The following is a 25,244-nucleotide window of genomic DNA, read 5'->3' on the forward strand; positions in this document are numbered from 1 at the left end:
CAGCCAGCCACGGCTGGTTGGAGACCCCTGCTCTAGCACCATCCAGCCTCTGGAGACTCGGATAAAGGGGGAAATTCCTCCTGTCATGTGGCAGCCTGTTCCACTGGCTAATGGAACATATAGCCAGGGTGTCCCTCCTGATGTCCAACCTGAATTGGCTTCCTCGTAGCTTTAACCAATCACGAAACTTGGTACCCCTGCAGGCAGAGCAGCTGGACAGGGCGGTCCGTTACCCAGAGAGGTCCTGCATATTAGAAGCCTTCAAAGGGGTTGGGCTAGATGGCCTCAAGAGGCTTTGTCTGACTCTAGGATGCTATACCCGGTGTTGAGGTGTGGCATGATATACGCTTGGCATAGAAATGCACGCAGTGGCTGCAGCGTAGTACAAGGGGTCCTTTTACTGACGGAAGAGAATAGCTGAAGCTCAGGGTTCGAGGAACCACCAAATCCACTCAAGCCACGAGAAGGTAAATAGAGAGCAAGGGCCGCTCCTGATTGGCCTTGACGACGTGGCCTTATTGGATAAGGAAACATCGGGAAGAAAAGTTCGGACAGCACCACGGAGTCTCCTCCTTCTTCCCCCCCTCCTCCTTTCTCTTCCTCCTCTTCCTCCTCCATTTTTTCCTATTTTCTTCCTCTTCCTTCTCCTCTTCCTTCTCCTCCCCTCCATTTTCTCCTCCTCCTTTTTTTTCTTTTTCCTCCTCCTCCTCCTCCTCCTCCTCCTTTCCTCAAACCCCTCTCCCTTCCAGCACTGATGATGTCACCCAGTTGGGTCATGAAAAGTCTGCAAGAAAGCCACCAGACTCAGAGAGGACTGGAAACATGAAAAAAAAAAAAAACCAACAACCCACCATTGGATGAAGAGAGAATTAAGAAAATACTGGACTGTGCTGAAATGGACAGACTTACATTGAGAATCAAAGAGAAAGAAGACACAGAATATTTTCAGACACGGAACTTATTTTACTAATGGCTGGGCAAACGAGATAGAGAGTAAGAATTCAACTTCTATTACTAAGCAAAAAATTAACCCAAACTACACGTTGTTCATTAAGCACTGCTGAATTGTAACAATAGAAAATTAATAAAAGAGAGAGAGAGAGAGCACCAAGGACCCCACAGTGTCCCCTCCACTTTTAAAATAGCCACTTGGCTGAAATGGTATAGGGCAGGGTTAGGCAACCTTGGCTCTTTTATGACTCGTGGACTTCAACTCCCAGAATTCCTGAGCCAGCATGGGGAAACTATGGCCCCCCTCATAACTCGTGGACTTCAACTCCCAGAATTCCTGAGCCAGCATGGGGGAACTATGGCCCCTCTCATGACTCGTGGACTTCAACTCCCAGAATTCCTGAGCCAGCATGGGGGACCTATGGCCCCCTCGTGACTCCTGCACTTCAACTCCCAGAATTCCTGAGCCAGCATGAGGGAACTATGCCCCCCCTCATGACTTGTGGACTTCAACTCCCAGAATTCCTGAGCCAGCATGGGGGAACTATGGCCCCCTCATGACTCGTGGACTTCCAGAATTCCTGAGCCAGCATGGGGGAACTATGGCCCCCTCATGACTCGTGGACTTCAACTCCCAGAATTCCTGAGCCAGCATGGGGGAACTATGGCCCCCTCATGACTCGTGGACTTCAACTCCCAGAATTCCTGAGCCAGCATGGGGGAACTATGGCCCCCTCATGACTCGTGGACTTCAACTCCCAGAATTCCTGAGCCAGCATGGGGGAACTATGGCTCCCTCATAACTCGTGAACTTCAACTCCCAGAATTCCTGAGCCAGCATGGGGGAACTATGGCTCCCTCATAACTCATGGACTTCAACTCCCAGAATTCCTGAGCCAGCCATGCTGAGGGGAAAGGGAGAGCTTTCCAAGCTGAGCTGTGCTGGGAGTTGAAGTCCACGAGTCATTATTGTTGTTATTGTTGTTGTTTTGTTGTTGTTGTTGTTACTATTATTATTATTATTGTTGTTGTTGTTGTTGTTGTTTTGTTGTTGTTTTGTTGTTGTTGTTATTATTATTATTGTTGTTGTTGTTGTTGTTGTTATTATTATTATTATTATTATTATTATTATTATTATTATTATTATTATTATTATTATTACATTCAAGAAGCCAAATTGGGAGAGGAAACCTTTGCTGAACTTCCCTTTTCCCCCTTGAGGCCCAAACCCCCCCAGGAGAACTAAACCTCCACTGAATAGAATATTCTCCATTATGTTTAATGGAGGCCGAATGCAGATCCTTTGAAAAGGGAACAAGGAAAAGCTGGAAGCGACTGGCGAATTTGTCCTCCTGATTTGAACAAATACGCTTTTCTCTGGCCACGGATTAAGTTGTGCCCAGTTTCTAACTTGGCCTGAGGGGCTGGCCGATGGCCAGGTGATGCGTTAGCGGGATGAAGTGTTTTATAATCTCTTTATAATCTCTTTAATGGGTGGCTCGATTTTACTTCGTATTGCCTTCGGCAGCCTGCAAACGTGCCGCGGCAGCTTTCCCAAAGAGCGGCGCCGCTGCCCGTTCGCGCGGAGGTGCGCGCGCACCTCTCCAAAGGTTTGGAGAGGTGCACGCGCACCTCCGCCCAAACAGGCAGTGGCGCCGCTCGTTGGGAAAGCTGCCGTGGCCCGTTTGCACAGCTGCCGCCTTCCTCCGAAGGCGGTAGCTCTGCAAACGGGCTGTCGCCGTCGCGCAACCGGTTCCATCATACATTAAAAAAATGGCAACCGCGCGCGTCCGCGCATGCGGGCAGGACAAGAAGCAACGGATGGAAACTCGTCAAGGAGAGAAGCAACCTAGAACTAAGGAGAAACTTCCTGACAGTTAGAACAATTAACCAGTGGAACAACCTGCCTCCAGAGGTGGTGAATGCTCCAACACTGGAGGTTTTAAAGAAGAGACTGGACAGCCATTTGTCTGAAATGGTACAGGGGGTTGGACTAGATGACCTCCAAGGTCCCTTCCAACTTTACTATTATGATTATGATAAGAAACAAGGGGTGAAAACTAATCAAGGAGAGAAGCAACCTGGAACTAAGGAGAAACTTCCTGACAGTGAGAACAATTACCCCGTGGAACTCCTGGAACTGGAAGTTTTTAAGAAGAGACGGGACAACTGTTTGTCTGAAATGGGTTAGGGTCTCCTGCTTGAGCAGGGGGTTGGACTAGATGACCTCCAAGGTCCCTTCCAACTTTACTATGATGATTTTGATGACTAGAAGACCCCCAAGGTCCTTTCCAACTTTACTATTATGATTATGACTATCTGTACAATGAATTTATGCCGATTTTAAACATCTCATCAACTTAAGAAAATGAAAAAAAAACACCAAACCTGTCCTGATTCTACCCCTTTTCCAATTTCTTTTCAAACCACGATGGTGAGTAGGAAAACATCCAAGCTTGGAGCACAATCGCCCTTTCTCAAAATTATCTGATCGAATTACAAAAATAAATAAAATAAAATGAATCTGGATTTTGATAGAAAAAGCGTGACTCTAAAAATGTCTATTTTTAATAAGTCTAGGAGAAAAATTGTCCCCACTGGGGCTTCCAGTCCCGGAGAGATTGGGTGCCCTTGCCCTTAAGAGGCAGTTCTGCTGAAATTTCACACTTATTTGGGGGGTTTTGGGGGATTTAAGGGCCTGGAGGGTGGCTAACAGGAGAGGAGGGGAGGTCTTCTAGTCTGACCCCCCTTCTCAAGCAGGAAACCCTATACAAGCAGTCCTCGACTTAAAACAGTTCATTTAATGACCGCTCAAAGTTACAACGGCACTGAAAAAAGGAACTTTCCCCCCCCCTGTGATTTTTCTGCAGGCTAATTCTGCTGACTGCCGGCTGCCGGCAGTTCGATCCTGACCAGGCTCAAGGTTGAGAAGAGAAGGGAAATAAGAGATGGAGGGAGCAGGAGAAAAAGGAAAAAAAAGTGGAGAAAAAGGAAGGGAAGGAAGGAGAGAGTAGTGGGAAGGAAAGAAAAGAAAGGTAGAAGGAAAAGGAGAGAGAGAGGGAGGGAAAGAGGGAGAGAATAGCAACAGCCCTTAGACTTATATACCGCTTCACAGAGCTTTCACAGCCCTCTCTAAGCGGTTTACAGAGTCAGCCTTTTTGCCCCCACCAATCTGGGTCCTCATTTTAACGACCTCGTAAGGACGGAAGGCTGAGCCCACCTTGAGCCGGTCAGGATCGAACTCCTGGCAGTGGGCGGAATTAGCCTGCAATGCCGCATTTTAACCACGGCGCCACCACGGCTCTATAATGTTGTACTGTGGTCATAAGTTGAGGACTGCCTAGAGATGGGATTTCTGGAAACGACGAACAGGAGGAAGGTAAATTGCTCACAAGGCATCACAAACACCCCACCCACCCGGAAAGCGGAAAGCCCACCAGGATCTCCGGTGGCACTTGATCCCTCCCGCCTGAACATTCCCGAGAAATCCGCGCAGGGGTGGCGTGGATTACCGAGGCACTCGGTGCCCGTGGGGCTGCTCTGGAAGCCTTCGTTGCAGTCACAGTGGTAGCTGCCCACGGTGTTCACGCAGCGCCCGTTGGGGCAGATCCCCGCCTTGGTCCGGCATTCGTTCTCGTCTGGAGACAGCAAGGAAGAGGAAAGCAACTGGTCAGGACTAGAACACAGAACAACAAAGTTGGAAGGGACCTCAGAGGTCATCTAGCCCAACCCCCTAACAGAATAACAGAGTTGGAAGGGACCTCGGAGGTCATCTAGCCCAACCCAACTGAATAACAGAGTTGGAAGGGACCTCGGAGGTCATCTAGCCCAACCCAACTGAATAACAGAGTTGGAAGTGACCTCGGAGGTCATCTAGCCCAACCCCCTAACAGAATAACAGTGTTGGAAGGGACCTCGGAGGTCATCTAGCTCAACCCAACACAATAACAGAGTTGGAAGGGACCTCGGAGGTCTTCTAGCCCAACCCCCAACAGAATAACAGGGTTGGAAGGGACTCATAAGAGTCGAGAGGGACCTTAGAGATCACCTAGTCCAACCTCTTGCTCGGTGCAGGAATCACTGCAGTTTTTCAGACAAATGACCATCCAGCCTCGTGAAGAGACTGTGATGCCCAGAAACAGCCCCCCTTCATGTGCCCATTTTTGACCGAGCCATATGGACTAGGAACTTGAGTGTTTAAACGGGTCTCACCTGTGCAGCCTTCGCCATCCGGCCGGCGTTGCATCCCAGGTGGGCAGATACAAGCAAACGTGCCAATCAGATTCTTACACATCATCCCGTGAGTTTCGCAGTCGTGCAAGCCTTTGGCGCACTCGTCCAAATCTGCAGAAATGACGAAAGAGGAAGATGAGCGTGGAGCAGGAGAACCCATCTGCAGAATTTCTGTGCCTCTCCTTTTTATTTGGAGCAATGGGGACTAGAATCTTACGTTACTCTTGTAGGACGGCTGGAGCTAAGGGGTGGGAAGCCTATGAGTCTCCTGGTGGAATCTAAAATCCTTGTTTTACTGTCTATGGAGATTCTCCGTCCTACAGGTCACGGTTGTCCCAAACGTGCTTTTTTCTCAGGAGGCCACGGGACTTTCTTGTTTTTCTTTGAAGACGTTTCGCTTCTCATCTCAGAAGCTTCTTCAGCTCTGACTGGAATGGTGGGGAGTGGAAGGATTTATACTCCTTGCAGACAGCTGGAACTCCTGATGACATCATCCATCTCCTGTCTACAACAGAGTCCTTTCAGCAGTTCCCAGAAGGCTCCACACCCATTTGCACAACTCACATGACCCCGAGGACACAGACAAACCTCCAAGCGGCCTCAACCACTCTCTCAAAGAAGGCAAATGGCCAGCGGTCTGCAAGGAGTATAAATCCTTCCCTTCCCCACTATCCAGTCAGAGCCAAAGAAGCTTCTGGGATGAGAAGCGAAACATTTTCAAAGGAAAAACAAAGAAAGTCCAGTTGCCTCGTTAAAAAAAAAGCATTTGGGGACCTTATTTGGTTGGTGTGCAAGTGCCAAAACCTTCTATTGGCGTGCAACACCAGCAGACGAGCATCGGAACAGCTACTGGAAGGGCCCAGGTGAGTGTTAGTGGAAGGAATAGATGGAAACTTTGCAACACAATCCTAATCTTACTAGGAGGGCCTCCTAGAGCTTCTGAGCCATCTGCTCCCCCTTCGAAAGCTGAGCCCATTTCCTTGACTGGCACCACTGAGGCTCAGCTTCCCCACAGCGGTAGGTCCTCACCTTTGCACATTCTGCGGTCGTCCCGCAAGGTGTACCCAGCTGGGCAGGTGCAGTCGTAGGAACCGAGCGTGTTGAGGCATCGGAAGGCACACAGCAGCGGGTTCAAGGCACACTCGTTCATATCTGGAGCGGGGAGATTGGACAGATAGGGAAGGGGAGACTGTTAATAGCTGTTAAAAGAGATTAGCAGCCCGGGAGCATTGCAACGAACAAGGAGATACATTCAGTTTAGCAGCTATTAAGATTGTTGGCTGACCAGGGACAAAAACAGCCAGGGAAATGATTGAAGCCTGGGAAACAGGGCCCTTGTCAGTCAACAGGAGTGCTAATTTACCCCCAGCTTTTCAAGGAGGTGAGGGCTTGGCAGCACAAGGAAACAACAGCCAATGACTTAATAGCCGGCCACTAATGCCCCAATCAACAACTAAAAAGCCACACACAACCAGGCTCCACATAAATAGCCGACTTTCTACCCTGTCGATGGGCTTCCTTCATGATTACACTTTTGGTCCCAGTGACAAGAGCCACATTGAATCCTGTAGCACTGGAAGTTGCTTGGTGGACACTGGGGTTTCTTTAGCAGGTCTCATAGCGTCACAGAATTGGAAGGGACCTCAGAGGTCATCAGGTCTAACCTTCTGCACCCTGCAGGATTCACTATGCCAGCCCTGATAAAGGATGAACCGGCAATTGAAAACCTCCGGTGAAGAGGACTCAACCCCATTTCCACCGACAGTTGCCTTGACTTGGGTGTCTTAACTCATCCTAATGTTTTACATAAGCTTTGTTTTCCAATTTCAACGCAGTTTTTCGGCTTAGCTGCCAAGACTCTCTGGGAAAACAGGAGACATAAAAATGCTCCCAACCAAGAAACAAATACCGATAGTCCTCACGTTACGGCTGGAATTGAGTTGTAAGTCGTGATGGTCTTAAAACGCATTGCCAGGTGACTGGACCTAATTTTATGACTCTCCTTGCAGCGATTGTTAAGCAGGTCTAAAGCAAGCTGTTTGTTTGCCGTGGGGCAGTTTGTGCCAGAAACACCAATTTTCGGCAAAAACGTCATAAATTTGCCACTATTGCGAACGCTCTAAGTTGTTGTCATGTGATCCTAAACGCATACCTCATTGGCCAAAATATGATCACATGAATACAACTCAGCTGTCAGAACTACACAACTACACAACTATTTGTAACCTACAATTACAGTAACTTCAACAATCACTAAACAACCGAGCATATGTAGCAACTACAGCTAGTTCTCAACTTGCGACTGCAATTGAGCCCATAACTTCTGTTGCTAGGTGAGACAGTTGTTAAGCGAGTTTGGCCCCATTTTACGACCTTCCTTGCCACGGTTGTTAAGTGAATCACTGTGGTTGTTAAGCTAGTCACACTGTCATTAAGTGAATCTGGCTTCCCCCATTGACTTTGCTTGTCGGGAGGTCACAGAAGTTGGTCAGCTGACCCCCACCACACTGCAACCGTCATAAATATGAGTCAGTAGCCAAGCGTTTGAACTTTGATCGTGTGACCAATGCGGAAGCCGCAACAGTCGTAAGTGTGAAAAACGGTCGTAAGTCTTTTATTTTTCAGTGCCGTTGTAACTTTGAACAATCCCTAAACTAGTGTTCGTAAATCAAGGACTACATGTGTTTAATCTTAATAGATCCTCCCAGAGTAGACGAAGTCTACCTTTGGACACCAAATGGCATAAGCTTCTCCATGAGACATGTAGCACTAGCCGTGGTCAGAATTGAGGAGGCACAGATGGATGGTCTTCAATCTTTCAGCAGCGGGAGCTTAGATTGGCTTTTAGGAAGGAGGTGAAGATGTGACTCCATCGCTGGGGGTCTTCAAGATTGGACAAAGTTACTTGTCTGGGATGAAATACGGTCTCCTGCCTTGGGAAGCGGGGGGTTGGACTAGAAGACCGCCAGGGTCCCTTTCAGCCCTGTGATTCTCTGATGTCAGACCTGCCACCACTTCAAACTTCTAAATAGAAACAATACTTGGTTCCATTTGTTGAGAAAGGCATAGTTTTATCAGTGATCAAGTGTACTGTAATAATGCAGAGCCAGAACTGAGAACCGCGCACTGCGCGCCCAAATCCCAAACTTCAATTTTTCCCTCCCTTAACTGCCTTCCATTGCTGACCCTCCCTCCCTGCCCGCCCTCGATCAATCAGGTTCAAGCCACGGTCACTTCAAGCACAGGTTAGTATGCAGCTGCCTTCTTCTCCCAACCAGGTGGCCTTGAGGCAGCGTCTCAGGGAGATATAGCAATTACTTTCGCTTTCCCCCAAGCGTTCTCCCTCCCGTCCACCTATGGAAATCAAATCAAAATCAAAAGGAAAATAAAATGGACATTACCTTCACAGGTCATCATCGGCCCCGGCTCGAATCCATCATCACAGGTGCATTCAAAGCCCCCAATCACATTGGTGCAGGTGCCGTTCCCACACGGGTTCCCAATGGAACACTCGTCCGTGTCTGCCGACGATACGAGAAAGGAAGGGAGTGAATCTGGCTCCTGGGTGGAAAAGCTTCAAGTAAGGCTTGAACAGCCCCCTTGCAAGATGGCGGGCGCGGCGGCCCCCACTCACCCACACAGTTGACCCCGGTGTAATCCAGGTTGTAGCCAAAGGGGCATTCGCAGCGGAAGGACCCATCCGTGTTGATGCAAGCGCCGTTAATACAGATACCCAGGTTCTCTGCGCACTCGTTCACATCTGCCGAGGAGACCATGTGGAAATGAGCAGCGCCACGGGCCGTGTTAATCTTTGTGTTAGCCCTTGCTTCTCGAAAGCCACAAGCCCACCCCCCCAAATGTGGCAGAGTGCTCAGAAACATTTTTTATTAAAAAAAAAGATAATGTCTCTGTTTTGAGAATCCTAGTTGTTACCCCTTACCTTAAAATTGTCCATTTGGTGGGTGTTTTTTTTGGAATGCAAGTGTTTTTATTAGTTTATCAAAATAGAAATTAGAAAAATACTCAGAAAAATGAAAACATTGCGAAAATTGGGGAGGAACATGGGAAGAATAAAAAGTGTAGGGTAAAGAGAAAAGGGAAAACGAAAGCATCATTTTCCATCTCCTTTTGGCGCACTACAATAAAGTGCTTGGAACCGAAAGAAAAGAAACTTTGGTTTTGTATTCAAAAGACTTGATAAATACTTAACATATATAGGTAAAGGTAAAGGTAAAGGTTCCCCCGCACATGCGTGCTAGTCGTTTCCGACTCTAGGAGCCAGTGCTCATCTTCGTTTCAAAGCTTGTCCGAGGACGTCTCCGTGGTCATGTGGCCGGCATGACTAGACGCCAAAGGCGCACGGAACGCTGTTACCTTCCCACCGGAGCGGTCCCTATTTTTCTACTTGCATTTTTAGGTGCTTTCAAACTGCTAGGTTGGCAGAAGCTGGGACGGGTAACAGGCGCGCTCTGTTACGTGGCACTTGGGATTCGACCCGCCAAACTGCCGACCTTCTGCTCGACAAGCTCAGCGTCCTAACCCACTGAGCCACCATATATATATATATGTAAACGTAAAACATCGAGGTTGTATGTTATTACCCTATTCTACTGCAGGGATCCCCAATCCCGGGGCTGTGACCCATTGCCGGGATACAACCTCTTCAGAACTGGACCGCAGACACGACAGGCAAGTGTGCGCACACATGCAGTTGCACTTGCATGTACAGCAGGTGGGCGAGCAGGTGTGCACAGCTCCATTTGTGCAAACGGCGGGTGCTCACCTGCTGTTCACATGCGACCATCCCCTCCCCCCAACCCCCCTGCATAGCCAGACAGCTGTTCTACTGCACCAAAAGGAGGTGGAAGTCAATGCTTTTTTTTCTTCTTCTTCTTCATTTGGGTTTTTCTTTTTTTTCCTTTTTATGCACTGAATTTAATTGTAGGCCGAGTTTTGGTGTCAGGGACAAAATTGGCCGAGCAATAAAACTCGTGTGTGGAGAGCTTTGCGGTGCGAACAGAAGGCCACCCGAGTTTAACGCGAGCTGCTCTTGCGGAACAGATGCTGACCGCCCACTGTCTTTTCAGCTTGTTTTTCTAATCGATCACCAGGACTTGCAAAGCAATTTCTGCCCTCTCAGACGGGGGCCTCCGAAACGGGGTTTTTTTTTGACTGGGTGTTTTATCAAGAAAAAGGTTTTATGCGTGTTGCCCCAGCATAAGAGGGGGAGCTGGGACGGCTTTTGCGACTCGCAAAATGGTGTTCTACCGTTTGACAAAATCTGCGATTCGGAAAAAAAAGTGTTCCCGGGTTCTTTCTTTTTTGTTTTGTGTTTGTGCGAACATGTGTGTTTGTGTGTGTGTGTGTGTGTGTGTACGTGTGTGTGTGTCTCTCTCTCTGTGTGTGTATACAACAGTAATAGAGCCTGCCCATTATGGAGACTGCCCATTATGGTGGTGTTCCACGACGGCTGCACATTCACATTCTCTTTTGTGTTGGTCATTAAGCAAATGTGTTAGTTGTTAAACGAATGCCACAGTCATTAAACAAACACCACAGTCGTTATGCGAGCCCATTGCTTGCTAGGGAGCTAAGGGTGTAGCATTACAAGATGCTTTTGATCATTGAGCCTCTCTGTGGCCTGGAAGGGTCCGTGACAAATCGTGGCGGCAAACTCGACAAGCGTTACCCTAATATCGAAAAAATAGCAGACTAGAATAATTAAAGGAAGGATGCCAAAGAAGGGACAATTTTTTTTAAAAAAATAATAATTTTAAATTAAAAATAAAATAATTTTAAAAATTATTTTAATTAATTAATAATTAGTCGTCCTGTAAAGAGTTGGCTCCCCTTCATGGATTACTGCCTTGTCGTGGCGAAGGGGCTTGCGTAATTCAATGAAGCTATGAGCTATGCCATGCAGGGCCACCCAAGACGGACAGGTCATAGCAGAGAGTTCTGACAAAATGTGATCCACTGGAGAAGGAAATGGCAACCCACTCCAGTATCTTTGCCATGAAAACCCTATGGACAGTACCAAAAGGCAAAACGATATGACGCTGGAAGATGAGCCCCTCAGGTCGGAAGGCGTCCAATATGCTACTGGGGAAGAGCAGAGGGCTAGTACTAGTAGCGCCAGAAAGAATGAAGCGACTGGGCCAAAGCCGAAAGGACGCTCAGCTGTGGATATGTCTGGTGGTGAAAGGAAAGTCCAATGCTGTAAAGATTTTTTCTCCATAGGAACCTGGAATGTAAGATCCATGAATCAAGGAAAGCTGGACGTGGTCAAACAAGAGATGACAAGACTAAACATTGACATCTTAGGTATCAGCGAACTAAAATGGACAGGAATGGGTGAATTTAATTCAGATGACCATCAGGTATACTACTGCGGGCAAGAATCCCTCAGAAGAAATGGAGTAGCCTTCATAGTCAATAAAAAAATAGGAAAAGCAATACTGGGATACAACCCTCAAAATGACAGAATGATCTCAGTTCGAATCCAAGGCAAACCATTCAATATCACAGTAGTCCAAGTCTATGCCCCAACCACCGGTGCTGAAGAGGATGAAATTGACCGGTTCTATGAAGCCCTACAGCACCTTATAGAACTAACACCAAAAAATGATGTCCTTATCATCATGGGGGATTGGAATGCTAAAGTAGGAAGCCAAAAGATAACTGGAATAACAGGCAAGTTTGGCCTTGGAGTACAAAATGAAGCAGGGCACAGGCTGATAGAATTTTGTCAAGAGAATACGATGGTCATAGCAAACACTCTTTTCCAACAACCCAAGAGACGGCTTTACACATGGACATCACCAGACGGTCAACACAGAAATCAGATTGACTATATGCTCTGCAGCCAAAGATGGAGAAGCTCTATACAGTCAGTAAAAACAAGACCAGGAGCTGACTGTGGCTCAGACCATGAGCTTCTTGTTGCAAAGTTTAGGCTTAAATTAAAGAAAGTAGGGAAAAGCGCTAGGCCAGTCAGGTATGAATTAAATCATATCCCTGTTGAATATACAGTAGAGGTGACAAACAGATTTAAGGAATTAGATCTGATAGACAGAGTGCCTGAAGAACTATGGAAAGAGGTTCGCAACATTGTACAAGAGGTAGCAACTAAAACCATCCCAAAGAAAAAGAAATGCAAGAAAGCAAAATGGCTGTCTGAGGAAGCTTTGCAAATGGCTGAGAAAAGGAGGGAAGCAAAAGGAAAGGGAGAAAAAGAAAGATATTCCCAATTAAATGCAGAATTCCAAAGAATAGCTAGAAGAGATAAGAATGCCTTCTTAAATGAACAGTGCAAAGAAATAGAAGAAAACAATAGAATAGGGAGGACCAGAGATCTTTTCAAGAAAATTGGAGAGATGAAAGGAACGTTTCATGCAAAAATGGGCATGATAAAGGACCAAAATGGCAGGGACCTAACAGAGGCAGAAGAGATTAAGAAGAGGTGGCAAAATTACACAGAAGAACTATACAAGAATGAGCTTAATGTCCCTGATAATCACAATGAGGTGGTCACTGACCTCGAGCCAGACATCCTAGAATGTGAAGTGAAGTGGGCCTTAGAAAAGCTGAGCAACAACAAAGCTAGTGGAGGTGACAGTATCCCAGCTGAGCTATTCAAAATCTTAAAAGACAATGCAGTAAAAGTGCTACACTCAATTTGCCAGCAAATTTGGAAAACTCAACAGTGGCCACAGGATTGGAAAAGATCAGTTTACATTCCAATTCCAAAGAAAGGCAGTGCCAAAGAATGTTCAAACTATCGCACCATTGCACTCATTTCTCATGCTAGTAAAGTTATGCTTAAAATCCTACAAGCTAGACTCCAGCAGTATGTGGATCGAGAACTACCAGAAGTACAGGCAGGATTTCGAAGAGGCAGAGGAACCAGAGATCAAATTGCCAACATACGCTGGATCATGGAGAAAGCTAGAGAGTTCCAGAAAAACATCTACTTCTGCTTCATTGACTATGCTAAAGCCTTTGATTGTGTGGATCATAACAAACTCTGGCAAGTCCTTAAAGAGATGGGCATACCAGACCACCTTATTTGTCTCTTGAGAAATCTATATGCGGGCCATGAAGCAACAGTGAGAACTGGACACGGAACCACTGATTGGTTCAAAATTGGGAAAGGAGTCCGGCAAGGCTGTATACTGTCGCCTTGCCTATTTAACTTATATGCAGAGCACATCATGAGAAAGGCAGGGATAGATGAATCAAAAGTTGGAATTAAGATTGCCGGAAGAAACATCAACAACCTAAGATATGCAGATGATACCACTCTAATGGCAGAAAGTGAAGAAGAACTAAAGAGCCTCTTGGTGCGGGTGAAGAAGGAGAGTGCAAAACTTGGGTTGAAACTAAATATTAAGAAAACCAAGATCATGGCATCTGGCCCTCTCAATTCCTGGCAAATAGATGGGGAAGAAATGGAGGTAGTGACAGATTTTATTTTCCTGGGCTCCAAGATCACTGCAGATGGGGACTGTAGCCAAGAAATTAAAAGACGCTTGCTCCTTGGGAGGAAAGCCATGGCAAATCTAGACAGCACACTAAAAAGCAGAGACATCACCCTGTCAACAAAAGTGCGTATAGTCAAGGCTATGGTCTTCCCAGTTGCAATGTGTGGCAGTGAAAGTTGGACCATAAGAAAGGCTGAGAGCCAAAGAATTGAGGCCTTTGAACTCTGGTGCTGGAGAAGACTCCTGGGAGTCCCTTGGACTGCAAGGCGATCAAACTGGTCAGTCCTAGAGGAGATCAATCCTGACTGCTCTTTAGATGGCCAGATCCTGAAGCTAAAACTCAAATCCTTTGGCCACCTAATGAGAAGGAAGGACTCACTGGAGAAGAGCCTCATGCTGGGAAAGATGGAGGGCAATAGAAGAAGGGGACGACAGAGAATGAGGTGGTTGGATGGAGTGACTGAAGCAGTAGGCGTGAGCTTAGATGGACTCCAGAAGATGGTAGAGGACAGGAAGGCCTGGAGGAACATTGTCCATAGGGTCGTGATGGGTCGGACACGACTTCGCAACTAACAACAAAAGAGTTGGCTACGTCAAGTTATCAAGGAATGGCTGACTCCTGGTCTGGTTCTTTCTCTCCCCCCCCACCCCCCCCCCCAATGGAGGTAAAGCATCCATTGTTCAGAGCAGTCTACCTCAATGTCTGGATGAAGGCCAGGCTGCTTAATCCTGGTGAAAGCTCCCGGGGGATGCAGAGATGAAGACAATACTCACTCTTGGCTTTGGGTACTCACCTTCTCGCGAGTCTCCGAGTCCCGGAATGGCCCCATGACCGTATGGACACAGCTCTTGGAAGGCAACTGAGGGTGGGAGAGACAATACATGTTCTTGCTTCTCTAACAAGCATTTATTGTACGTGTGTGTGTGTCTCTCTGTGTGTGTGTGGTGGTGATGGTCCTCGACGTACGACCGCAATCGGATCAGAATTTGTGGCTAAGGGAGGAGAGCGCTAAATGGGTTGGGCCCAATTTTGCAATACTTTTTTTTTTTTTGCTACGGTTGTTAAGCGAATCGCACGGCCGTTGAGCCAATGCAGCTTCCCCCACTGACTTTGCTTGTCAAAAGCTGGCTGGGGGGCCGGGAGGGGGAGGTCAGAAATGGCGACCACGCATGACCCCAGGATGCTGCAAGTGTTATACATACGTGCCAGTTTTGGGGAATGCTGTGGTGGCCGTGTAGTCGCAGGGGTAGGCAACCATGGCTCTTTTATGCCTTGTGGACTTCAACTCCCAGAATTCCTGAGCCAGCCACGCTGAGGGGAAAGGGAGAGGTTTCCAAGCTGAGCCGTGCTGGCTCAGGAATTCTGGGAGTTGAAGTCCACGAGGCATAAAAGAGCCAAGGTTGCCTACCCCTGGTTAGTGTCAAAAGCAGTTGCAAGTCCCTAACCCTTGGTAAATGAATGGTATGTAAATCAAGGATTAGCTGCATTTATTTTTCGACGCGACTTATAAAACATCCAGACAGGACTCTGGAACAAAAAGAAGAAGAACGTAGGCACTATTTGCTGGGTGGCTGTTCAAAGTTAGAACAGCACTGGAAAAATTGACTTACGACCGTTTACACAGTTACGACCGCTGCAGCATCCCCAGGGTCAGGTGATGCAAAATCCAGACCTTTTGCCACTGGCTCGTATTTATGATGGCCGCAGCGTCCCGGGGTCAGGCAATCCCCTTTCGCGACCCTTCTGATCAGCAAAGTCAGTGGGGCGACCGGATTCGTTTCAGGACCATGTGACTACCTGAACCGTCGCCGTGATTCCCTTATCAACCGGGGCAAGAAAAGTTGGGAAACGGGGCAAAATCCACTTGACCGCAGTCTGGCTTAGCAGCGGAAATTTTGGGGCTCGACTGCCGTAAGTCGAGGACTCCTTGTAACGCCCATCTCATTGGCAGGATGCTGGGCAGCTTAGAAGCCGTGTCAACCAATATAAACAGAGCAAAAGTAAAGGAATGAATAAATAAAAGGAACAATACACCCATTTAAGCTTTTTTTTAAAAAAACTGTCTCTGTCTCTGTCTCTCTCTGTCACACACACACACACACACACACACACACACACACACACAGAGTCCTCCAGACCCACATGTCCAAAGTTGAAGAAATTGAAGCAGTGGTTGAGACAGCTTCCATTTGTGGAGGAAGACCCCCCCCAATTTCCTTCCCCTTCCCCCTGCCTCCCCCACTGTCCGTCTCCTACCGTTGCCTTCCTGGGGGCAAAGCTCACAGGGGTCTCCCCAGCCCTCGCCTGGCATCTTGCTGCAACAGCACCGGGCCTTGGTGGTGTTGAAGGCTTTGGGCACCGAGCACTTGCCGTTGTCGAAGCGGGTGAAGCAGAAACTCTGGCGGGTGTCTGCGAAGGTTGGGGGGGGGTACAGAGGTCAGGAAACAGGGAAGACCTGCAGGCATCTGCCTGGGAGCGGGTGGGTCCCTGGCTCCGGGATCCTTGGCCCGCCGATAGCAATGGCGTCGTCGGTGGAGACTCCACCGCTAGGAGAAGTCTACCCCCAACACCAGTACCTGGAACACCCTTGGCCTGGCATCTGCAAAGACTGCCTGTTTCAATGGTGGAAGCATTCGGCCCTTTGTCCGAAATGGCATAGGGTCTCCTGCTTGAGCAGGGGGTTGGGCTAGATCATCTCCAAGGTTCCTTCCGACTCTGTTATTCTGTTATTCTGCTCCTTGTCGGGCACTGAATCACACAGTGATCTTATACAGGAGGAAAAGCAGATTTTCTCCAACTAACAAATACCGTGTGCTTAACTGGATCAATTGCTTCGATATTAAGCTTATTCTATTCTTATGAATCAATGCATGTAACCTATAACTTGCATATAATTTCTTCATTTCCTCAAGCAGTACAAAAGCGTCTACATTTTTCCATCGTGCATGCACCTTAGTATTATCCGCTCTATCTACATAATTTTGTTCCCGGTATCCATGTGCTCTGCGCCATATGCCAGGGGTTCCCGAGGCCCAGTCCGTGCACCGGTCCCGGTCCGGGGAGCATTAGAAAATGGGCTATGCAAGTGGCAGGAGAGCACGCAAAGCTCCACTTGTACACGCGTGGGATTAGGTTGTGCACATGCGTCCACGCAGCCGGGAGGGTTGGGGACTGCTGCCGTACTCTCCGTAAATAAACCGACAGCCCTGAGATAATTTTCCAATGGGCAGGACGGCAGACTGTCTGAGCTTCCCCAAAGGGGAAAGGTTTAGCCTGGGATGATGGGAGATGTGGTCCAACATCCAGAGAAAGGGGACAGGTGGCGCCTCCCCCACTCCCAGGGATTCTGACCGCACATGGCTGGCAAACTCACCAAAGCAGCGCCGTCCGTTGTCAGACAGGACAAAGCCAGGCGGGCAGATACACTGAAAGGTGCCAGGTGTGTTGGTGCAGGTGCCAAAGAGACAGATGTTGGGGTCTTCCTCGCACTCGTTGATGTCTGCAACCCACCGAGATGGATCACTCGCAGCGCTAGCACAGGCTGCTCCCCTGTTTCCAGCACCCCAAATTCAGACTGCAGGCAGTTTTACAGCTGGGAGGACAGGAAGATTCTCTCCTCCCCCAAGTATCAATGAACATTAAAAAAACCAACAACAAAAGGAACAGGGCTTAAATAGTGTGGGGTTGGCCGCCATCTTGACTTTTTTGACCCCTTCCCCGGGGAGGACCCTATTCCCTGAAGCACCACTGAGGGATCAAAGCCACAAGGGGCCCGTACACACCACCCCCTGCCCCAAGAACCAGCCGCGGAAAGTCTGTCTGTGCGCGTTTGTCTGTTATGCGCCGTGCTTTTTACCGATACAGTTGTCATTCTGCACTTCGTAGCCGGGAGGGCAGATGCAACGGAAAGAGCCTTCCAAATTGTGGCACGTTCCCGGGGAGCAGGTCCCCGGCAGGCTGACGCACTCGTTGATGTCTGCACGGAAGAAAACCCCACGTCATCTTCCCCACAGCCGGGAGGGTTCCTGACGCTGCGTGGCTGTAGGAGACACTGGCCACACCTTTGGAAATCTAGCCCTCAAGCTTTACGCAGGTAGTCCTCAACTCATGGCCACAATGAAGCAGGATAATAAGGATTTGGGGACCTGACAGGGACAGTGGTTCAGTCAGCTTTGCCTCGTTTTGTGACCTTTCTTGCCACAATTGTTAAGTTAATCTCTGCAGTTGTTAAGTTAGTAGCACCGTTGTGAGGTGAAAATGGCTTCCCCAGTGACTTTGCTCATCATAAGGTCGCAAAAGGGGATTACGCGACCCCCGGGATGCTGTGACCGTCATCAGTGTGAGTCGATTGCCAAGCGTCCTTCTTTTGATCACGTGACCACAAGGATGCAAACATGGTTGTAAGCGTGAAAATGGTCATTGTCCCTTTTTTCAGTGCTATTGTAACCTTGAATGGTCACTAAACGAATGTTGTAAGCCGAGGACTACCTGTATTAGAGAGATCCCAACAACAGGAGTTCTTTCCACCCCAGCTATCCAGTTGACAGAACAATTAGGAACTCCTCTCTCTCTCTCTCCCTGTGTGTGTGTGTGTGTGTGTGTGTGTGTGTGAACCAAGCAAGCCTTCAGTTGTGAAGCTGCTGCAAAAAAGGCCAACGCGATTAGTCCAATGCCTTAATACTAGACCGAACTTTTCCCCAAATGACGGGAAGAAATATTTATACTTGATTAGCCTCATCTGAGCACAGTACAGATAAGACTTATGACCACATCCGGAACCAGAAAATCCATCGTTAATTGATGTGGTCGTTAAGCGACACATCATGGGATTGTGTTTGCAAGCTTCCCCGCCGGCTTCTCCATTGCTTGTCAGAGGTTGGCTGGAAAGATTGTCATTTGCCATCATGCGACACCCCCCCCAGGAACCCTGCAGACTTTCTAAGTACCACTGGTTGCGAGTCCCATTTTTCAGCGTTGTCGCCGCTAAATACATAGTCGTAAGTCGAGGACTGCCCCGTTAAGTGGATTAGATCTGGGTGAAAAAGATGTAGGCAAACCAGACCAGATTGTGAAGGGCAACGAAGGCAGAGGGGGAACAGGTGAACCTCTCCGGAGGTTTTTTAATAGCCGTATCTGTTTGGAAGGTTGAACTGGCTTGCCCTGCAGATTGCAGGGGGTCGGACTAGATGACCTTGGGGGCCCCTTCCAACTCTACCTTTTTAGGAAGAAGAAATATGAACCCAGGGCAGAGGGCTGTGTCTATAAAACAAGAGAGGAGAGGGGAGGACACACTGGCCCCGTCAACTCCCCCTAAGGACTGACAGGTACCCACCGATGCAATTCTTGCCATCCGGCGTGTGGTCGTAGCCCTCCTGGCACAAGCAACGGAAAGAGCCCACGTTGTTGATGCATTGTCCATTGCGGCAAACCTGCCCGGCCAGGGAGGAGCACTCGTTGATATCTGTCGGGAGAGCAGGGTGGGATGTGGGGGGGAGGGGGGTCAGCATCACTGTTACTGGAGGCTCAGCCGACCCCTCCTCCTGGCCTGGCAGCCCCCTTACCCATGCAGTCGTTGTTGTGGGTCAGCTCAAAGCCCGGGAAGCAGAGGCAGTTGTAGGAGCCCACCGTGTTCTTGCATGTGCCGTTCCCACAGGGCTGGCGGTCACACTCATCAATGTCTGCCGGGCGTACGAGGAAAAGGCCGCATGAGGATAATACGGAGACATTATTATTGGTTTATGAAATTTACAGCTTCACGTCTCATTAGCTCAGAGGTGGGGAAAGATGGCCCCCTTTAATGACTTGTGGACTTCAACTCCCAGAATTCCTGAGCCATGCTAGCTCAGGAATTCTGGGAGTTGAAGTCCACGTCACAAGGGGGCCATTGTTCCCCACCCCTGTATTAACCAATGCGCCATTATTATTACTGTGGTTATTATTACCAGTGTAACACTTCACAGAGACAGCTTTGCGTCCACCTTTACAACAACAACCCTGTGAAGTAGGCCAACGTTGGCCCATTTTAAAAAGCCACCATACAATGTTGGGTTTGAAAACCTTGCTGAAGGTTTTCAAAAATAGACTGGACAGCCATTTGTCCAGAATGGAATAAGGTCGTCTGTCTTGAGCAGGGGGGTTGGACTAGAAGACCTCTGAGGTCCCTTCCAGCCTTAGGGTTCTATGCTTTCCTGTCGCCATACAGGCTCCCCAAGGGAAGTGTGTTTGTGATATTTCTTGATTTTGTCGCGGTGCAGTGATTACGCCCCGCTTTCCCTCAAGGCGATGAATGCGCTGTGGAAATTCCCAAAAGGTAAAGTCCCCAGTGACAACTCGTGCAGGATGATGAGGGCCCCGAGGTCACACACAGGATGCACCACAACAACTGGTGAACTAGCAAACCAGGTCTATCACCGGAGGTTTTAGGAAATAAGGTGGTGTCTCTGCAGGGTTGGCGTGCTGCAAGGATGTTGAATCCCTGCGACACTCACCTGTCAACGCTGCTAACATCGGATGTTCTTGCTTTGACAACATATGGAGATGCAGCCATTTTCCTTACACTTTGTTTTACTCTTAGAGTTAGAATTAGATGATACTGGGGAGGGGGGGGAAGAGGAGGAGGAATGTGTATGGGAGTTAGACACAACAATATTGCAGTCGTTGGGAATCAAGGTTTCTTGAAAGAAGAGATGATAAGCCTGCATTTCAAAGTAATTGGAGAATGTGATTTATGACTGTTAATTAGAGGAGGGATTTGCACTAGATGCTATGTGTTCAGGAGAGGAGAATTCAGATTTTGGCATCGACCATGTACGTGCCGATGCTGTGTTACCCAAATAAAGATTCTTTAAGGAAAACAATGCCTCGAGGTTCTGTCGGAACCACGACACTCACCCATGCACATGGTCAGGTCCCCCGTGGCTTTGAACCCATTGAAGCAGATGCAAAGGTAACTCCCTTCCGTGTCCACGCAATCCCCGTGGCTGCAGACGTTGGGGATTTCTTGGCACTCGTTGCGGCCTGCAACACAACGTAACATAGGAAATTAGCTTGAAGGGAGAAAAGCCGGGAAGAAGGATGAGCCCAAATCTGAGACTGATTAGGCTTAGACCAGTGATGGCAAACCGAGTGCCCCAAATCTGCCCCGCCCCACCACCCGCAATACTCACCCCAACTCACCTGCCCCTGCTCCACCCCCTGCCCCGCTTGCAGGGCCACCTATCGCTTCCATGGCCTACCAAGCAGATCGCCTGGCTGACCCCTGAGCAGCGCCATGGCGGTGATGCCCTCCGCCTGCACCCGCTACGTCTTCTGCGCGTGACGGGGCGCGAGGGCGGAGTCTGCCATATCCTTGGCTGCGCTGCTCCACACGGGCCGCGCCCAGGGGTGATTCTCCTCCAGGGGTCTGTTAGTGAGGAGGGGGCCGCAGCAGGAGGCAGGGCTGGGGCGACAGCGCGCGCGCCCACAGAGAGGGCTCTGCATGCCGCCACTGGCACGCGTGCCCTAGTTTGCCACCACTACCTTAGACCAAAGCACAGTGCGATGCTCTGGCTCTTAGAATGTGTGGCCCACATTTTCTTCTTCCCGGTGTGCAAATGAAGCAGTTTCTCAACCTTGGTTACTTGAAGATGCGTGGACTTTGACTCGAGGAATTCTGAGGAATTCTGGGATTTGAAGTCCATACATCTAAATGCTGGCTGGGGAATTCTGGGAGTTGAAGTCCACACAAGTGGCCAAGGTTGAGAAACACAGAACATAGGTAGTTGTCAACTTACAACCATTTGCTTAGCAACTGTTCGAAGTTAGAACAGCCCTGAAAAAGCAACTCCTGTCCAGTCCTTGTGTTTATGACTGTTGCGGCGTCCCGGTGCTCACACAATCAAAATTTGGACCCTTAGCATCCGCCTCCCGACAAGCAGAGTCAATGGGGGAAGCGGGATTCGTTTAAAGCAGGGGTAGGCAACCTTGGCTCTTTTATGACTCGTGGACTTCCACTCCCAGAATTCCTGAGCCAGCATGGCTCAGCTTGGAAACCTCTCCCTTTCCCCTCAGCATGGCTGGCTCAGGAATTCTGGGAGTGGAAGTCCACGAGTCATAAAAGAGCCAAGGTTGCCTACCCCTGCTCTAAAGACTATGTGATTCAAGTCACAGCAGCACTGATTCTCTGGTGATAAAGGTTTCAAAATTGGGTGCGACTCAACGGAAATTCTGGCCCTAATTATGGTTGTATCGTTACCGAAAAGATCAGAATCGTTTGCTTCCCCTTCACCATCTTAAACTTAGGGTTTGAACCGGCCTTACCCACGCAGGCTCCGCTCGGCGACAACTTGTATCCCGAAGAGCATTCGCACCGATAACTGCCGGGGATATTTAAGCAATCGGCGTTTCGTTGGCAGAGATTTTCCCCTCCGCTGCATTCATCAATGTCTGCCGGGAGAGGGAAGAAGAGAGGGGAAAATGTCAGGGGGAGGAAAAAGGAAAAATGTCCCACCCATTTTGCTTTGGACACCTGTCCCCTCACGGCTTCTTCTACACAGATAATCCTCGGCTTTCCAAGTGACCGTTCAAGGTTACAACGGCAGGGGAAAAAGAGACTTGCGATCGTTTTTCACGCTTTACGACTGTTATGGCATCCCCGTGGTCATGTAATCAAAATTTGGATGCTTGACAAGTGACTCAGATTTATGACGGTCGCAGTGCCCCAAGGTTATATGATCCCCTTTTGCGACCTTCAGCCAAGCAAAGTCCACGGAAAAGAAGATTCGCTTAACAACCGTGTTACTAATTTAACAACCGCAGTGCTTCACTTAACAAATGGGGCAAGAAAAAAAATTGTAGAACGGGGTAAAAGCCGCTTAGCAAATTTCTCACTTAGCGACATAAATTTGGGGCTCCACTGGGCACGTAAGTCGAGGACTATCTGTATATTGAAAACCGCATCTTTTCCGTTGTGTCTTCTCCGTACCACAATAGGGACAAGACATCACATCTTATCTTTTGCCCATCATCCATGTTGGAGGAGGGAGGGGAACCCGGGGGTGGGGGGAGAAGAGGGAGGGGGCTTTGATTGACACCCCTATCCTGAAAACTGGATCCATGAAATCCACAGGTAGTCCTTGTTTAGCAACCAATCATTTTGTGACCGTTCGGAGTTACGATGGCACTAAATGAGGAGACCTACAACATAGGTGGTCCCTGACTTGCAACACTTTATTTAGTGACCCTTCAAAGTTACGACGGCACTGAAAAAAGTGACATGGCTGCTTTTCACACTTACAACCGCTGCGGCGTCCCTGGTGGTGACATGATCAAAATTCAGACACTTGGCAACTGACTCGTATTTATGATGGTTGCAGTGTCCCGGGGTCATGTGACCTTCTGACAAGCAAAGTCAATAGGGAAGCCAGATTCACTTCACTACCACTTTAGTAACTTAACAACTGTAGTGATTCACTTCACAACTGTGGCAAGAAAGGTTGTAAAATCAGGCGCAACTCATTTAACAACTGTCTCACTTAGCAACAGAAATCCTGGGTTCAATTCTGGCTGTAAGTCAAGGACTACCTCTAGTTGCTGCCATCAAATGTCCCTCGGTCACATGATCACCAGCAGTAAACTTCCCTGCCTGCTTCCCCCAAGCAAGTCAATGGGGAAGCCAGCGGGAAATCACGAAGGGTGATCTTCATGTGCATAAAGACTGCATGGACGTCACTGAACGACCTCAACCAGAACTGAGGCAATTGCTGTCGTCAAGTTGGAGCAACCACACGACATCGCTCTTTTCAACCCTACCACTTAACAACAATGTTGGTCCCAATGACTGTCGTTAAGTGAGGACTGTATTTAGAAAGAAATTAAATGATATTCATGGCAGGTGCAGCTGGATCTCCCCAGTTGTTCCTTCTTCCTGCATCACCTCTGGCCCAATCCATTCACCAGTTTGTCATATTTCCCTTTGGAGGTGCAAAGCTCCCCCCCCTTAAATGCCAGCCCTGATTCTCACCTTCACAGATCAGCAAGATATTGTTGTAGCTGAAGCCGATGGGACACTCGCAGCGGAAGCTGCCAATCTGGTTGATGCAGACGCCATTGGTGCAAATGGCTGGAATCTCGCTGCATTCGTCGATATCTGCTCGGAGAGAGGGAGGGGCAGAAGAGGGCGGGACCAATTGGACAGAACCACCACCCCCAGCTTCCTTTTCAAGGGGTGGAGATGGGTGTGACGTAAGGCTGAACACGAGCAAAACACACACACACACACATTTAACTGTGGGAACCATCGGATCAACTGAATTTTGCAAAGAATAGTGTGGGATTCAAACATTTCTGATGATTTATTGGTTGTTTTATTGCTTTCCTGTCAGAGAATTGCACAGCTGGTGTCCAAATGGAATCAGAGACGCTGACACAAATTTGTAGTTTTGATATAAATAAATATATTTTACATCTATATTTACAGTATATAAAATGCAGTAAATAAGACAGTCAGGCACATCATCATTATGAGGTAAATCGTGAGGTAAATCACACACAGAGCACACAGAAGAAAAAGGCGGGAAAACAGGGAAACTCTCCCTCCCCCTCCAAATCCACAGTAACCAATCATAGCACAGATTGCCTCACTCTCCAACTAGTCAACCATAACTGTGTGTTCTGGCTCACTGCACACATCCCACTGCTCCGGCTACTAAATTTAAATATCTTAATATTTCCGATTGCTTTATGACTTGTGTTCTTATTTCTATTGCTTTTAGGATTGTTTTCACTTTCTTTTTTAAATAGTCTTTTGTTTAACACATCAATCATTCATCTTAAAAAAGAAAATCTGGGTGGGGGAAGTGAAAAGTACAAACTAAGTTTCGTTTTTCTTATAAACTCTTCTTAGTTTACAATTGGTAGTATTTTGGTTGGATTGAAGCACCGGCACAAAACATCGCCCTCCATGCAAAGGTGTTAGTTGTGGGTCACACAGAGTTTGGGGGACGCTCACCAATTGGTTTCCCTGTGTGGATGTCAATGATGAAGCCGGGCGCCTGGTTGCCGCACAGAATCTGGTATTCAGCTAGAAAAGAAAGACTCGGTCATGCTGCTATGAAGGCATCTCCTTGCAAGACCTCAGGCACTGAGCAACTCGGGTGTAGATAGAACAGAATATCCATAGCTTGGGGTTGAACTGTGGTGTCCTTGGTGCTCTCTGAGCTGGCTGGTTTTCTTGCCGACAAGCATCAGCCATCATCAAATCGGCCATCGACAGGCACGCAGAGATAAACAACATCTACACAGCATTCAAAAGAGAAAGCCCAGAAGGGAACAAAAAGACCAAAGCGCCTCCTTGCCAGCAATCAACGTGCAGATAACTGTAGGTAGGGATTAACACTAGGATTAACATTAGGCTGACCGTCCAGAAGCAGACGATACCCCAATCAAGGAACCGCCTAAACAAGCTAACAGTAAACAGGCTAACCGAGGACAGTCCGAGAACGCTCTCACCAACAACGACTGGGAAAGCTACTGGAATATACACAGAGAGCAAAAGTCACTCCCTTCTAGCACTGATAATGTTACCTAGACTGCAGGAA

At 48.3% G+C, this 25,244-nt stretch overlaps 1 protein-coding gene across 1 annotated transcript in view; it reads right to left on the bottom strand.

Annotated features, from left to right (window-relative positions):
- Window positions 1-25,244, bottom strand: part of FBN3 (fibrillin 3) — a gene marked incomplete at both ends in the record, with an annotated part of 163,194 nt that overhangs the window by 16,024 nt on the left and 121,926 nt on the right. Inside the window, 15 exons of the mRNA XM_083350353.1 lie at window positions 4,464-4,589; window positions 5,164-5,295; window positions 6,214-6,336; window positions 8,586-8,705; window positions 8,819-8,944; window positions 14,462-14,527; window positions 15,925-16,077; window positions 17,042-17,167; window positions 17,525-17,644; window positions 19,001-19,129; window positions 19,230-19,346; window positions 20,560-20,685; window positions 21,967-22,092; window positions 23,669-23,794; window positions 24,656-24,727. Coding sequence (XP_083206479.1) covers window positions 4,464-4,589; window positions 5,164-5,295; window positions 6,214-6,336; window positions 8,586-8,705; window positions 8,819-8,944; window positions 14,462-14,527; window positions 15,925-16,077; window positions 17,042-17,167; window positions 17,525-17,644; window positions 19,001-19,129; window positions 19,230-19,346; window positions 20,560-20,685; window positions 21,967-22,092; window positions 23,669-23,794; window positions 24,656-24,727 — 1,788 coding nt within the window. The remainder of the gene's footprint in view (window positions 1-4,463; window positions 4,590-5,163; window positions 5,296-6,213; window positions 6,337-8,585; window positions 8,706-8,818; window positions 8,945-14,461; window positions 14,528-15,924; window positions 16,078-17,041; window positions 17,168-17,524; window positions 17,645-19,000; window positions 19,130-19,229; window positions 19,347-20,559; window positions 20,686-21,966; window positions 22,093-23,668; window positions 23,795-24,655; window positions 24,728-25,244) is intronic.

Source organism: Vipera ursinii (assembly GCF_947247035.1).
Source record: "Vipera ursinii genome assembly, chromosome: 1".
NCBI lineage: Eukaryota > Metazoa > Chordata > Lepidosauria > Squamata > Viperidae > Vipera > Vipera ursinii.